Genomic DNA, 16945 nt, shown 5'->3' with positions numbered 1-16945 from the left:
TTTGTCTCCCTCTGGTGATGTGGTTGCAGCAGGGTGCTATGTAGGTCTAATGATTGCCATATTTTACATTTCTGTAGAATCTTAAGAAATAAGGGCAAAGGATAGGTCATGCTGTGCTACAAACCATATCTATTATTCTTATGTAAATAGTTAGTTCACTTCTCAGGCCAATGGAAAGCCAGCTGGGAGGAGCTCTCTTCTCTGACAAGGCATTCAGGCTTTTGTTCTACTTGTGTCATGGAGCTTCCTGTGCCACGGAAAATAAGAGTCATGGAATGTTCGAATTCCGAACCTGAAGGTCGTCTTCTAATATTTTGTTGAGTTTTCCACAACATTTTTATTTTCCAATTCCCAAGCTTAGGGCCCAGATTCTGTTTCCATGTTGCACTGGTGCCACACATTGCAGGTGTCAGGTGCCACTCTTGGCTCTGACAGTGCTCCATGGGTTGCAGAGGTGTCTGTAATGCCCAGGAAAAGTCAGGTGAGCATTACAGGAGGCAAAGTGCTGCAGCCCAGAAAGTGGGTACCTTTCCCCAAGGTACAGATGACCTAATTAATTCAGACCTAACCATACATTGGTGCCACTTTCCTTCACTACAAGTCTCAAGTATCAAAAAGTGCTTACAGGTGTGGGACTTAATCTGAAAGCTTCCTCCTTTCCCATCCAGGAGGTTAACTCTGCCTCTGCTTGCTTTCTTGGGTTTTTCTAATTTCTTCCCTATGTTTGGAAAAGAGGAAAGCAGACATGTTCTGTAATTTACTGTCAAATGAAAATATCATGACATTTTTGTTTAGATGGTGTGACAACAGCTTTTCAGACAGCCCTAGTGGAGGCAACAGTGTGCTCAGTGCTGTTTCTCTGCTTCCCTGAGGCTCAGGAAAAAATTTAGTGTGGATCAATATCCTCTTTCTTGAAGAAGATAAGCTCTCCTGCTTTGGAGGATTGTTTTTAGTGTGTTTGAATTGAGCTTGAGATTTTAAAGAGCTAAACCTGATTTACAATGGCGTGAAAAAAAATTTATTTTGAAGTGTTTATCATTAAGGAGTTGGGCAAATCTGTATTTGATACGGAGGTTTGCATTGCACGGGCAAGAATGCAAAGCAAATAAAAAAAAAGAAAGCTGTAATGCTTTTTACTAGGAGTGATTGGATTGTTTACCAAGTTCATGCTCTTGAAGTCTGGCTCAGCAGTGAGTCAGTGTAACTTGGGGAGCATGGCACAGAAATGAGCTGTCAGCTTATTCCAGACCCATGTTGACTGCTAAGGATTTAGAGGATCCTCCTGAGATCAGCATCAGATTTTTACACTCCTTGCAATCAGCTGCAGAGAACAAGGCCTTGTCTCATGTTGCATTTTTTATTGCTCCCATATTTCAGCACCTGAATCTGTCAGACTTGTGTTGACTTGTGAGCTTAAATCTTACTCCTGCAGTCATCTGTCTGAACCTATGGGTACATGGAGAGACCTTGTGCAGTTTTAAGAAGAAAAGACCTTTTCCATCCATTGAATGCAGAATTTCATTAAGGACACAATGTGTGTTCAAAAGAGAACAAGGAACAAAACATTGGCCTTGATTTGCATAAAAATCAAAGTACAAGCTCTTCAGAAACACAACACATACTCATACATCACAGTTTAATTTTGTTTCCATGCAAAGTGAAACCTCTTTGTAGGAATTCTAATTTTTTGTTTTCCCTGAGATGCAAATTAGTTGCAGATCAGTAATATTTAAAAAATCCAAGGGAGGTGGCCTTTGAAAATTTCTGGAGTTTCATTACATTTTTATAGTGTTTTATAGAGCCATGCAATTCACATATATTTCCTAGTTTTCATATTTTGTAAAAATGTCTCTTGAAACTCTGCTGATAAGGCCAAGGACCATAGTTGGTTTGGATCTGTGGAAGATGCAAAGTTTTGCTTGGAGGTGTAAATCTCCCAAGGAGAGTAAACAGGAGCACTGGAAGAAACAGTCAGAAAACATCTCCTGGGCTGGACTTTGATTTCTGGTCCAAAGGCAGCAGCTTTACTTGGCATAGGCACCTCTTTAAACACTTTGTCACCAGTGCCAGAGGGAAGCCCCTTGTGCCTTCAGTATAACCAAAGTGCACAAGACCTTTGGGGCAGCAAAAGGAGCACCTGGAAACACTGTCAGAGCTATAGAGACAACGGCCATGGTGACTGAAGTTATTTTCTGTTGTTATAATGTAGCATATAAATTTTGGTCATTTATATTTTTAAACTCCTAGTAACCAAAGAGGCCTCTATTCCTTTCAAAAATCACTCTCCATAGCATTTAGAATGATGTAAATGATTACCACAGTCAGCAGTAATTATGTCTTGCCAACTTTTTGTGTCCTTTTTTCTCTGGCAGGTTGGGCTGAAGTCTGTAATAGAGCAATTTCCAGGCAAGCTTGATTTTGTTCTTGTGGATGGAGGCTGTGTCCTCAGCCATGGCCACAAGCAGCTGATGTGCCTTGCCCGGTCAGTTCTCAGCAAAGCTAAAATCCTGCTGCTCGATGAACCAAGTGCTCACCTGGACCCTGTGTATGTTTTGTTCATTTGTTCTGTTTTGTTCTGTTAATATGGAATAGGAAAACCCATGAGATAGCACCATCTAAGGAGATCTTTTGTAACTTGTGTGGCCTATTACTAAGCCTGATTTCAGTAATGCATGTTGGTAATTCTGTGCAGGGGGCCAGGGGAGCCTGGCTACAGCCTTTACTCTATGGCTGATAGGTTCTTTGACAGCAGAGGTGCAGCTGAGGCACCACAGAGCTGTGTACCTGAGCAAAGCTCTACAACCCACAGCCAGGCTATTAGACATGTGTGTTATGGGCCTGTGCAGTTATGGGCATGCACTCTGCATTGTTTGTTTGCCTTTCAGAACTTCCCAAGTGATCAGGAAGACCCTGAAGCACGCGTTTGCCAACTGCACAGTGATACTGTCCGAGCACAGGCTGGAGGCAATGCTGGAATGCCAGAGGTTTTTGGTGAGCATTTCTCATGGGCTCACTTACTGCTCTCTCACCACATTTGATGAACATGCAAAACACACCGAGGGGAAATGATGTTTTTCTGCATTGATGGGGGTCATTCAGGGCAGTTAAGCAACCTGCTCACTAGCAGAACTGCAGCAGGCTCCTGTTTGCTCCTTCACCTGATCTGTGACAGATGAGCTGGGTCATGTTCTGGAGGAGCAAGAAGGAAAGTTTCAACCAGAAGGAAAGTTGTGTAGATTATCCAGCTGCTGATCCAGCAGCTGGCGCCTTATATTTTTGATTGGCTGAGGAGATTCAGAAAAATCTCAGCATCTCACAGTTTTACAATTGCAAATGCAGAATCAGCTACACTTGAGCAATAGGAGGCTGCCTGGGGAAGAGGAGTTTCCCAGTATGTGATGATCAGAATTGCTGACTTATTTAAACAAGCCATGTAAATATTGCTTTCATATGTAATCAAGGGGACAAATTACCAGAGTCCTGGGGTATTCCCTTTGTTACATAAAAATGGTTAGTAAAGAAAAAGCAAGTTATGCAAATTTTTCTTAAAAATAAGGTTCTTCTCTCTTCCCAAGAGTATTTTTTTCACTCTTCTATGAGAGGGCATCTAAATTTTATTAGCAGAATGAAACATGGTTTTTGATGTGTATTTGATTGGATGCATTAGCACAGCAGGAGGAACAGTGCCTGGAGTTAAAGCAGGCTAGTCAGCAGGCAGGTTGTACATCCCTTTGGATGTGCTGCTCCTCGGTGTGTGCTGGACTCAGCCTCGCCCCCAGCAGGCAGGCAGCCTCACCTATGAAAACGCTTCCCACCCTCCAGACCACATTTTAGCAACAGAGATGCTAAAAGTTCTCTCCTGTCAGACCTGTGCCCTTACCAGAGATGTGCTGACATTGCAGTGCCAGTGAAGGAGCCTGATTTTTCCTTGGCTCCTGCCTGACAGAGAGACTGGCACAACCCTACAGGGTAAACTTATTGTCTCCTTCAAATAGAGGTGAGCAGTGCTTCCTTGTTTAGTGAGAAGAGAGCAAAGAAAAGCTGGCACCTTGCTGGCAGCCTCCTCTCTCTGCTTGTGATAGAAAAATTAACACTTTCTTAGCTGGGCAGTCTAGCAGTGCCAGGGAAATGCCAAGGTACTGGGAGATTTCAATAAAGGGACTCAGAGGTAAAACCAAGTCTCAAGGAGAAACCAGCCAGTGCAGCAGCACTTTGTAATTTGGGCAATAGACACCTTTTCCATGTGTTCAAATTTTAATGCATGTTTTTGTGGTTTTAATTAGAAACTGCAGACTAGAAATTAGAAATTGTTAGAAGATGTTTGCCATGTTTTCATGTCTCTTCCCTGCTCCATTAGTTGCTTTAGCTGAATTCTGTCAGCACCACCACTGCTCATCTGACAGAGTGATGTTTCTCCAGGTGATTGAGGACAATAAGCTGAGGCAGTACGAATCCCTTCAGAAGCTGCTGAACGAGAAGAGCTCCTTCAGGCAGGCCATCAGTCACGCTGAGCGCCTTAAGCTGCTGCCAGCACACCACAGAAACTCCAGCAAACGTAAACCCCGACCCCAAATCACTGCCTTGCAGGAGGAGACAGAGGAAGAAGTGCAGGAGACAAGACTGTGAGAAGCTGTGTAGAGACCTTTGGGGAGTGAATGGTCAGCAGTGCCCCACTGTGACAGGACCAGCCCTTCTGAAGCTGCCTCAGCCATGCACAAATTCAGCCTTCCAGGAGGTGTTTACTGAAGGGACCACATGAGCATGTGGGAATTGCTTCCCTTCTGTGGTTAATCATGTGCAAGTTAGCACACTCTTTGAGGCTTTGCCACTTACAGTGGTAAAACCAGATTTCCTTTGGAAAGCTGCTCTCATTGGATACAAACGAGATGGCAAGCAGAAGTAACCTGCCTAGCCTGACATAATTGTTTCAGAAAACCTTTAGAAAGGTTCTTGCTGGGGTGAGAGGACTAGACAGCAGGAAGAATGTGAAAAAAAAAATCAAACCTGTGTGGAAAATAGAAAAATCAGTATGTAAAAAACTTCTGTGGATTCACTTCCTGCAACTGAATTAAGGGACAATATCAGCAAGGCACACAGAAAACTTCCTCCTCTTTGTTTTCCATGCAGCAACTGTAATTTCAGCTTAGCAGGAAAGGCCAAATGCCACATGCATAGGTGAAAATTAAGGAAAAGAGGATATTGTCTTGGAAGCCAATCAACATCTGTCATGTCTCCACAGTTAAGGGAGAATTGGTATTTCCTCTGAAAACCTAGGAGACTGTTAACCTGACCCTGCACACACTCACAATTGGATGAGTGCAGGCTGACATCAGTATCTAGCAAAAGGTAGGACTCCTGGCAGTGAACCTGTAACAGTCTGTATAGGTCTGGCATCTTTATATGCTTTTAACTTTGGCCTAATGAAAAAAAAAGGGGGGAAGTAACCTCTCAGAAGTAGACTTTAATAATGAAATTAATTTTTATACTCTTCTGGTTTGCAGTTTTATTATGGAACTGAATGTTCTCTAGGATATTTTATTTATTTTAATATTGTTTCAAACTTTTGCTAAGGAAATTATGTATTTTAAGAGTGATTACGTACTATAAAGAAAAATATATTTGTACAAAAAGTTTTATATTTGGATTGTTGCAGGGATATTTTGCTACTAGACTTTGATGTCTCATTATGCTAGAGCTGTTGAAAACGAGGGCAGCCCCAGAGTTTGGCCAGGTACTGTCCAATGCTGTCTTTGTGCACTAAAGTATTCTAGTGATATACAGGTGTTTTAGATTATTTTTTTTTCTTTAAATAAATTTTTAAAAAGAGAAACCTCCTGTATGACACATTACAGCCCTCCCTGCCCCCCGTAGTGGGGCAGGCACTGGGCACCGAATCTGCTACTTCCACTTCAGTCCTTGCTGCCTATCACAAACACGGCTATAATTTTTAGCACAGCTCTGTCCTTTGGGAAGGCGGCGGCTGGAAGCGCGGCCCGGGCGGCGCTAGGTGGTGCTGCGGGCCTCAGACGCTGCGGCACGGCCTGCGCCAGGCCCGGCTCCCCTCAGAGCCCGAGCCCTGCAGCTGCCAAGGGCAGCACAGGCAGGGCTTGGACTGAACTCATTCAGGCTTGGGCTGAACTCCTTCAGGCTTGGACAAAACCCCTTCAGGCGTCCAGGAGCAGCAGCTGGCCTGGGCTGCCCCCGGCTGGGCGCTGCTGGAGGCGGCGCTGGGTGCGGCGGAGGCCGCAGGCACCGGGGCTCACTCTGGAGCTGCTCGTCCTTCGTCCCGCTGGTTTCCCTCTAGCTCTGTCCCCCTCTGCAGACCTTCTGGCCTTCATTACACATTTCCTTTGCAAATATTTGTTGGCGGATTTTTTCCTGCCCTGTCTCTCATACTGTACTTTTATGCTTGTCTATCTTTAGCACTTACCTGGGTCTCTTTCCTTTCTTTCTGTGGGGGACACCTTGCGCTGCCTGATTTTCTCCACAAAGCAGTGCCTCTTGCTTACTGAGCATTCTGCATACCCTTGGATCTCAATTTTGCCATGTCACTGTTTCTTTGCCACTAAGCTCTGCTTGATTTGGAACAATGGAAAACCAACTGTCTATTGAAGTAGCATCACTTTTGAATCCCATCTCCACTCCCTTTATCCCCTCAAACTGTTCACCTCACACTGTTTGTCCCTTTTCTGACATAGTCAGCTCTCCATTTGTACAAGTCTTTACAGAGTATATGACCAAGGCTGGCTGGGAGGCCAGGGCTGCTGAAGTGTGGCCAAGTCTAAGGAGGCGTGCCAAGGGTCGCTCTTGTTCAGGATGTTACTCAGAGTTACACCAAGTGGGGGAGTTTATAATCTAAATAAACAAGATGATCAGAAAGATCAGCAGAAAAGAACAGCTGTCATTAGCTTTGCAGCTGTCATTGCACAGCTTCAGAGCGTGCAAAACTGTTTATATTCGGTGTTGTTGTCAGAGTTAGAAGGTGGTAGGTAAGCTGGATTGAGCAGATGAGGATACATTTCAGGAAAGAAAACGATAAATACAGCAGGAGCATGTAGCAGATGCAACACATAGAAGCTGCTGATACAAACATTCAGAAGGAGGACTTTGAAGGAAAAAGGAAATCAGTTGACTGATGGCCTCCACCCTGGGCTACAACACTCACTGAAACAGCTTCTGTCATCAGTGCCCAGCTCCCACCATCACACTGCCAGTCCCAAAGAGCCCGGGCAAGATGCTGGCCTCTCAGGGCAACTGAGAGGAGAGTGTGCTATTTCTTTCAGTCCCAAACCAGTGCTTTAGCTCCTCTGGAGTTCAGGCTGGAAAAGGAGGTAAGTTAGTACCAGCTTCCATGAGGAGGATGACACAGCCTCTCCTTCCCAACACAGGTTGAGCAGAACACGTTACCTTCTAAAGTAAGTGTTCTTGTACCTGCTGTCAGAGGGTGACAGCTCCCAGGGATGTTTGTCTGAAACTAATGTGGGAAGTTGCACATGCTGTTCGTGATGGAAAATGGAACACAAGAGAGAAGGGAGAAAATAAAAAAAGAAGCAAATGAGGCCATAAACAGTGGAAGAACAAACAAGGACCTTCATAAACACAGGCTGAGCAGTACTTAAGAGAATTTTTTCTTCTCATGTGCTTTGCTTCGCATGCATTTGATGAAACAGATATAAAAAATACTCTTACCAGAGCACTTTTTCATTAAAACCACCTATACAGAAGTGTGGGTGTGTACAACATACAGCCACAGAGAAGAGCATGCTGACTTTAATACTAGGTATGGAGATCTCATTTTGCAGCCTGCTAACAAAAAACGTTGAAAAGAGATTCTGTAGCTGTCCTTAAGCACAATGTAGAAGGGTGTCCACACTGCTATTATAGCACTAAGAAGCTCTTGGGAGAGCAAAGGCTAAGCAAGGATAGCCTAAACAAACTTGAACTATGCACACTTATCCATTATCATAAGTCTTATATACAAAATAACTGCACAAAGTAGCTTGATAATTGTCATTAGTGGGAACTGCTCAGTATCTCACTGGAGTCAAACAAGCCTGCTATTCCAACAAACAACTTTGTTTTCACAGTTGCTTAACTGGTGTCTTACCAGCTGTGCTTTATTCATTAAACATCCATTTCCAAAGTCTTTCTAAAAATCCACCTCCTCCAGTTCTGCAAGACTCAAATCTCTCAGGCTGTTATTTCAGAGCTGCTAAACACCCGATAGCATTTACACTTTTTGAATTCTACCTACCCTGTTTAAGCAACATGCTTAAGTAATTTTTTAGCAACTTTAGGCCTTTTAAAGCATTTTCTTGTATTAATTGTTGTTAATTGCTGGAGGTAATTTCAGAACTACAAAATTTGTTTGATTTTATTTACCTAAAAATGTTCTGGTGATTATTTTTTTCCTCGTTTTTCCATTATAGATTTGGTATTTTTGGTTTATAATTACTTGGCTATGATTTAACATTTGGAAAAAAATCCACACAACTTTAGAACTGATGTACAATTGTTCATTAATGGACCATTAGTTGCTGTCCAAAAACCTCTTGCAAATTAAGCAATACAATGCAATACAGTAATTAGTTTCCTTTACAAACCCCCGTGTTCTCTAAAACCAATTTCCTGTTCCTAGGATAAACAATATTTATACCAAGTTCATTACCCAGGGCTCACTTCAACCTCAAAATACACCCCTTGTAAAATGCAGCCAGAGGTTTCTGAGTGATACTACAGCCCAGTACCACCATACCTTGTGCTCCCTTAAAGTCACTTCTTCAAGTTTCTTGAAGAATAGCTCACTTAGTAATTCTCAGGTCTCTTACCTATGGTTTGAGCAACATAAACATCATTTTAGCCAGTTATGACCAAGAAAGTGATCCTTCATCCTTTCTTCAAGCATCTTCCACCACCAGAGGCTGTTTTGCTTCTCCAGTTCTACTGGAAAGCTGGAGGGTTTTGGATGTATATTGTAAATCACTTGAGCTGTATTACAGGAAGAGATGTGCCTCAGGCCTGCTGGTTTTGCTGTTGCTGATCAATGTTGCTGCCTTTGTTGCATGATGGAGAAGGTTTCTTCATGGTTTAATTTTGGAGTTCATACTCAGCAACCCAATAAAAAAAGGCAAATATTGTCTGACGGACTCAGACATTCACTTACGGAAGACCGTCCATGTTCTTGTCAAGAAATAAGAACCATTGGGGAGATGCTGAAAGCTTTTATTTTCAGCACTGGCTTGAAGAGATGAGCTGGCATGTTTAGTACTTACCAGAGCAGATGGATGAGAAGCATCTTTCATGTTTCTTTGGTTGAAGACATTGAGATGGGTATAAAGAATGTAGTATAGTCAGATGAGGGCTAAATTATAAATAAGTCTTTCACTGCCCCAGTGGCCTGTCAAATGGATTCACCAGTAGAAGCTTCCCTATACCTTCTGAGATACTCCTCCATGGAGATGGGGCCTCTCTCTTCACTCACCTCTTTCAAAGTTATGGGGTAATAGCTGGGAGCAGATGCAGCATGGATGGGTGTGGCTCACCACAGCACACTCCAATCCTCTCTGCTCGAGACACAGGAAGCAAGGAAGAGAAAGGATTTTGCCCATTACAAACCTGAAGTGAGAGTGCTGTTTGTAGCTGTTTGTAGCATCACAGGAAGAACCTGAAGACACAAGTGAAACCCTGAGCTCATGAACAGAGGCTGGCCTTGCTTCAGCACAACCTATCACAAACCAAGTGATAAGCCAGCAGAGAAGCCAGCATGTCCACAAGCAAACTGTGTCACGGTTTTGTGGTGCTCACTCTTTGAGGGCAGGAACTGGTGTGGCCTAACAAGAGAGATTAGCACTTAGTGCAGAGGAGAACCACCAATTAGGAGATCTGCAAGATATAGTGAGATTAAAGCTGCATGGAGATCACACACTGTGTTGAACTGACAGACAGACAAAATGACAGCAGACAGAAGTCAAAAAGGTGAAGGACACAGATGGAGAGTTTAGGAGAGCAGGCTGAAAAGGAAGGATAATGAGGGCATTGAAAAGCAACGCTAAATTTAGCAAGAGACCTAACTTTCACACCATGACCAAGGTTACTCTGTCCTCCACAGATTTTCACGCACAGTACAGTACTGATTAGTTTTTACTCTCACAGACAATATGCAGTTTTAAAATATGCCTCAGAGCACACTTTAGAACACTGCCCAGTATCTTCCCATACAGAAGCACACTGTTAACACTTGATCTAAATGAAGTGTGACATTTCCAAGGTGTATTTTAAACACAGAACAAACCTGGCTTAGAAGCATGTCAGACTTTTTCTTTTCTTATAGCTCTTTAAAAAAAATTGTTATTGCAAATTCTGATGTTGAAATTTATATGATCCTGACAAATAGTGTCTTTCACTCATATTCCTCCTTGGCCAGGAAATCCATACTTGAGCTTCTCACACAAGTTACCACACCACTGCTCACTGCTTCAGCACATCAGGGATCCTACCTGCTGAGACTCACTGCTCCAACCTGCAGTGCTTGGCAACTGACTCATTCTGCTAAGAACCACCAGCAAAAGCAGCATACATTTTTCAGCACAAAAATGAATGAAAAATATAAAAAGTAAAAATCAGTCTCTAGAGAAATGCTCTGTATTTGGTTACACATTCCTATCACACAGCAAATGGAAGTCTTAGTGAAACAGCAATTGCCTAAAACCAAGGTGCTTTCTAAATATATTGTGCAGGAAATTATTTCAGAAATAAGCTTCTAATATCAATATCTATAGAGCCAACACACACACACACAAACTCAGAGAAAGCAAGCCAATATGCCATACAAAGATTTTATTGACATGAGTCTGGGATAACTGTTTTATATACAAAGGCAAAGTGTTAGGAAACAGTTAATCCTTTCCTCCTCCAGGCTTATTTTGAGAAAAATGCTCTTTTGGATATTAGAGGCATATTGCTGTCCAAATTCTCCAAACCATCTCCCACTAACCCAGCAGAAGGCATCAAAATCTGATCTCCAGAAAAATCTGCACTTTCCCCTGCCTAACAGGTGAGCTATCTCGACAGCGCACATTTCCACACTCCTACAATTCCCAAGGATGTAACTGCAACTATTGTAGAAAGAGGCTGGGGAAATATGCCCTGCATAGCAACTGTCCCTCGTGGGAACATGATCTACCTCAGTGGCGGAGAGAAAAATGACAAAGAGTTAATTTTAACTGCAACTCAAGTATCATTTTATAGCAATTACATCTTAAATCCACAACAGAAATTGATAATTACATAGTAACTCATTGCTACTACATTATCTTGGATAATACTGTAGTTAAGCTTTTGCTCAAATTCCTTTTCAGTAAAATCTGTTTCTGTAAAACACTTTTATTTCTTGGATGCTCTTAAAACACTAATGAAGCATATAAAAGTTTTTACAGTATACAAGAAAAACTAAGTTAATAAATGATCACATTTTCTTCAATTCTATCAAAGAGTAAGAGTCTGAGAAAAATAACTTCTGTTGCATTTTAATTTCTCAATCTCTTTCCTTTTTTAAGAGATGAAATTTATAAAGGAATTTCATTACATTTTAGATGAAGAGAAGCTTAAGAAAAACAAAATCACAATTCAGCAGGCAGATGATGATGACAAGATCAAAGTATTTAATATGGCTTGTAGCTGAAAGTAATCGATCTGCAATTCCAAACATTTCAGTTATTGCCACATTCACTAATTTTTCATTAAGTGAAGATAAAACGTCTTTAAAATGCATGAACAATAGCTTTAAGCCATTGTTGCATATATTGTGCAACTCATCTGAATGCAGGTTAACATGTGAACTTAATAGAATATATTTATGTACAGTATATACACAAACAGAATCCTGTGGCAGGTACCCCTGAATATTATCATTTAAATAAGTAATTTTCATATTAAAAGAAGAAAAAAACCCAACCATCTATGGAGGAGGCAAAATGCCCATTTCTGAACCTTAAATCAATATAATTTCCAGCTGATGTACATAGAAATAAAACTGTGGTCCTGTACAAACTTTACATTACAGGGTAATAGTTTGTTTTTAAAAAATATTTACATATTTAAGTACTTGGTTCTTTGCAATAGAGATTGTATGAACACAAAAAATTGTAAGATAGGTAGGTTTATTTATTGGATTTTTCTATTTGTTCTTTTTTGTGCAAATTCCAAATTTCTCCTTTTGTGTTATTATCTGCCTCTATTTGCCTTGTATTACTGCTGCTGCTTTTTTTTAGTATTCTGAGAAGGCTGGGTGACTTTGCTTCTAGGAACAGGAAGAAAAGATTTAACTCTTGAAGCACCCAACTCTGTCTTTGATTTACTGTTGCTGCTTTCTACAGTTCGACTGCTGCTGAGAGGACGCATTCCATCCTAGAAATAAAGGAAAAAAAGCATTTTGTGTATAAATAAGCATCACTGTTTGACGTGGTTGGGTTGTGTTTCCTTCATTTTGGCCAACAACTCCCCAGAAAAATATTTTTTTTTTAAATTCTGTATGAAAGCTTTTAACCAAGTTTTTTACAAACCTCCCAAGTAGCTAAACTTGTCTATTGGCAGTCAATATAGTAATGCCTTCTGTTGTTAGCAGGAAGTTTTAAAGAAAAAAATCACTAGGAGAAATGTACAGTAGGAACTGGTACACTGACTTATTGGTACTAACTTAGCAAATTATCCAGGCATCACTGCTGTGTGAAGCTCTGATTTGGGATGCCTGAATGTGTTTAGAGAAATATTCAAAAGGAGTACACCTACTTGTGGATCTGCAGGGTTAAAATTATTTCTTTTACTGGAGACTGTTCTATGGATTTGAAGTAAAATTACAGGAAATACTCTAACTTTCTGAATATTTGGATACAAAGAAATATGATTGCAAGACTGTTAACTCATCTGATCCTGAGACTGGCTCAGCTGGTCCTCATATGGGTCAATCACTCAAGAGATGGACTCGAAAACCCTTGTGGTACCTTCATATTCAGAATGTTTGGTGGTCTGTGAAAGTCAGCTCTCTTAATGCTAAGGTGTGCTAGTTAATCTAGTTTCAGGAATTTCACTGTATCAGCAGAAAATGGTGTCTCTAGAAAACAATTTACTGCAATCAGATAAAACATCAGGATTGGCCTCCAAAAGACCCATATCAAAGGAACACAGAAGGCCTGGTAAGGGAACACAGATCACAGATTAAGCCCTGGCTAAGATTAATTGAGCTCAGAAGCTCTCTTGATGTTCACAAGTACAAAGAGCAAAAAAGAAAAGGGAACAAAATGTAGCAACAGAGAAAACATAATTTTCCAAAGAATGAAAACTAAGCAGGACATAATTTCATCTTTGTATTTAGTAGGGATGGCAGTGCCCACACACAATAATAAAAATTTCTGAAAAGAAGATGATAATAGACTTACTATATCTTCCAATAATATTCATCTTATCTTCCCACTCTGAAATCACTGAAGTTTATTTACATATATAACAGCAAGATGACTGTATATTTCAGCAAATAGTTAGGTCAAAAATAGGAACTGAATACCTCTTAAAAAATGCTATTCTTCACAAAATTTTTAATATCATGTCTTTTCAATATTTTTGCCCCTGAGAGCTCTGACATCAGAGCAACCAGCTCTGATGAATTTTAAAAGAATTTTGAAAGTGGTACTTTTGCAAACTTACTGAATGACATTAATTGAGAGGAAACAACAAACCCAGATTTTATTTCTCTTCATATCTGATGGAAATAACTTGTAATGTCAATGTGATATCAAAAATACTTGGCCTGGGGAGATGGCTTTATGTAGAAAGCCAAAACTGAAAGCAAGTACATCCATTGTTTTAATAAATCTTTAGCTTTTATTAAGACACATGAAAGAAACTTGGCATGGTAGTCTAGCAAGTTTCCTAGGAATAATCACAGTTTTTTCTTGTAATAAGCAGGGCACTAATTCTTACTAATGCTTAGTAATCCGGTCAGAAATTCAGATTTGGAAAAACTCAAGCCACCTTTCCTATTATACTGTAAAACTCATTTCACCTACCTTTTGTGCTCTTGTTTTATTTGGGTTAGTACCACTTGCTGAAAATACAGGAATGTTCTGGGAGTTACTGAACATCAGTAACTCATCCTTAGAATCTGCAATCTAAAGAAAGATAAGAAAACAGTGCATTTTTTAGTTATTCACAGAGATTATGTTTAAATTTGCTGATTTTTGGAGGCTTGATTTTATTTTCATGGTTTCTATACAATGCAATGCATAAATATCCAAAGAACAATTAAAATATCTCTTCTTTACTCTTGAGTGCATTTTTAGAAGATGGGAGATGGAGATTTCATATCAACTACAGAGGAAGATTAAGCATGCATTTCCAGAGTAGTATTTCTCAGTGGAGCTTAAGGGCAGTATCCCATCAAATTTTACCCAGCCCCCAGGAACATCAGAGAAATGAATGATTGTTTTCTCTTTCTCCTGCCATGTTTCTTCCCTACTATTTTTTCTTCCATTTTTTTCTATTTTTCCTGGCCAGAATATAAAAGAGCCTGCTCAAGATGCTGTCCTCACTGAAAACTAGGTATTTTATCCTGGGGCAAGCTGATCCAATTCAATTCTGCAAACATATTCAATCCCAACCCAGTGAGGGCAACAGGAATATATTCGAGTGAAAGGGCAAATTAAAGAGCAGAAGTACTTATTCTGTTGGCATCCTGAAATTACATCACACAAAGAAAGCATGCAACAGCACCCTTACTTCTGCAAGGCTCTACTAGGCATCTGGGGAATTAACAACAGAAATTCCAGCCAAGGATGGTTCCACCCATGGTGAGGAAACTGAACAAAAGACTTGACATCTATCTCCTTCCTTATCTAACCCGTATTTCCTTGAATTGTCATCAACAAGCAATTATACTTTGCATGTTATTAAACACAATTTTAAGTTGGTTGCCATTTCTTTAAGCACATCCCATTCTTTTAAGGATAGCTACAGTAAATCCCTGCTAACTGACTAGTGATTAGCTTGGTGCATGTGACTCATGCATGTACTGTAAATACTTTAGGAAAAACAACCCAAAACAAAACACTTTAATAAAGGGTTCCAATAAACAGGTTGAAAAATCTTCCCAAACACAATACTTCTTTTCTTTAATAAAAACTTGGTTGTCTTCTAAGAATAAACAGAATACTTAAAAAAGCAAAACTAATGGAAGCGCTGTTCAGGGAAATCCTAGAGGATGTCATGCACAGCCTAACTGGACAATAGCCTAAGACTGACTCTATCCATGTTTCAAAAGATATGGAACAGCTGCTCCAGTGTGAACACAGCCTGCTGTCACAGCCACCCACATCAGCTGTGCTAGGAGGAAAGATGAAAAAGAATAAATAGCTTGAGCCACAGGGAAAGCTGCATGGTATCGGTATAAAAGAAAAAATGAGAGAGATCCACAGCTCCACACTCAGCCTCAACATATCTCCCATAAACATCCACAACATAGAATTCAGCCCAAAACTATGAGCCCTGCAAGCATCCTTCACCCTCTTCTCCCACTGATAAAGAACTAGGCCAGTCCACCCTCTCTTGCTTGGGGCAGTAAACTGTATTTTGCCTACGGAGCAGAGGAGCTTTGAGCCAGTGCTGTGAAGGCTGATGGATTGTATTAAACCAAATGTTTAATGCATATTAGGTAAAATTTTCTACGTCTTTAAGACTACAGAACAGTTTCCCAATGGGAGCAATGAGACCATCAAAGATAACAAGGGAACAGTAATGCAGGGATGGCTGTTCTCAGGGAAGTGGTCACTGACAGTTCAAGAAGCTTTTGGACAATGCTCTTGGGCACATGGTGTAACTCTCAGTGTGATCCTGTGAAGAGGCAGGTGTTGGATTCAATGATCCTTGTGTGTCCCCCCTCCAACTCAGGCTATTCTATGATTTTATAGAAATTTCATCCTTCACTGCAAAAATCTTTACAAGAAAAACTGGTGAAGGTGTAATTTAAAATAGTGTATGTTAAACCAGAACACCTACCCTCAAATGAATCATATATTAATTGACTTTGGCTTATTCCCAAATAATTTAATAATTTTCTTCAGTTTAAGCAGAGCTTGTAAATCAAAAATTTATTTTAAACACATAAAACCCAACTGAATATGGTAATGTAGTAAATAATTTAAAAGCCTCGTGTTTACCTTGCTTATATCAGGCTCAGATTTGCTGGAACACATACTTTGAAGTTCCTGCACAAGATCTACTTCATCATCAGAACCAACAGACAGCCTTTGCTCTAGATTTAATGTTCTCAAATGATCATTCTCTGAAGATCTGGTTAAAAAACCCAAACAAACAATCAGAGAGAACATTTAAATTAAGCTATTATACAGAATTTAAAAATAAATATTACAGACACCTCAAAAATAGTAGTTTTTTTCCCAAATGACCTTTACTACTGCAAACAAAACCAAAATAACATCTGATGAATTGACAGCAGTAGTTGTCAATAATTATCCCATAATAGATATTTCTATACATATTCTCTCTATTCTGAAACTCTAACAAAGGATTCCTCTTTCTAATATTTTCAGACTCCTCTCTTTTTAAGACGCAGCAATTTCATTCCACTCTGCTTTCTGGAAATAATTCCAAACACTTAGAAAAACCTCTGGCGTACTGGAAGCATAAATAATCTATTTTCTCTGTGCCTGTGAATAAGGTAGAACTGAGGTTTCAGATTGAAGTGAAGTCTCAAATGCAGTTCCCTCTAGCTAATTCATACACTTTCTCAGGGAAACTCTGTATCAGTGGGAATAAAATGCATGTACTATTCCATCTTGAATTGCCATTCAGCAAGCTGAAATAGCCAGAGGAGTTTTTAAAACATAATGTCAGCTGATAAAAGCATACGGTCAACTTTTCAAGGCAGAGTAAGTGT

General features: G+C 40.2%; 2 protein-coding genes across 2 annotated transcripts in view; one reads left to right on the top strand and one right to left on the bottom strand.

The window, feature by feature from the left end:
- The window catches only part of CFTR (CF transmembrane conductance regulator), an 87582-nt gene extending 82863 nt beyond the window's left edge, over positions 1–4719 (top strand). The window contains exons 25-27 of the mRNA XM_054277779.1: positions 2373–2545; positions 2886–2991; positions 4420–4719. Coding sequence (XP_054133754.1) covers positions 2373–2545; positions 2886–2991; positions 4420–4626 — 486 coding nt within the window. The 3' untranslated portion in view covers positions 4627–4719. The remainder of the gene's footprint in view (positions 1–2372; positions 2546–2885; positions 2992–4419) is intronic.
- Positions 4720–10821: 6102 nt separating this feature from the next.
- The window catches only part of CTTNBP2 (cortactin binding protein 2), a 79074-nt gene continuing 72950 nt past the window's right edge, over positions 10822–16945 (bottom strand). Inside the window, 4 exon segments of the mRNA XM_054270716.1 lie at positions 10822–12261; positions 12263–12405; positions 14061–14162; positions 16206–16338. Coding sequence (XP_054126691.1) covers positions 12159–12261; positions 12263–12405; positions 14061–14162; positions 16206–16338 — 481 coding nt within the window. The 3' untranslated portion in view covers positions 10822–12158.

This window comes from Melozone crissalis, unplaced genomic scaffold (genome assembly GCF_028551555.1).
Source record: "Melozone crissalis strain CALT ecotype California unplaced genomic scaffold, PUWL_Pcris_2 ptg000004l_1, whole genome shotgun sequence".
NCBI lineage: Eukaryota > Metazoa > Chordata > Aves > Passeriformes > Passerellidae > Melozone > Melozone crissalis.
Note: the sequence above shows the minus strand (reverse complement) of the source record. Positions and strands in the feature narration are given on the sequence as shown.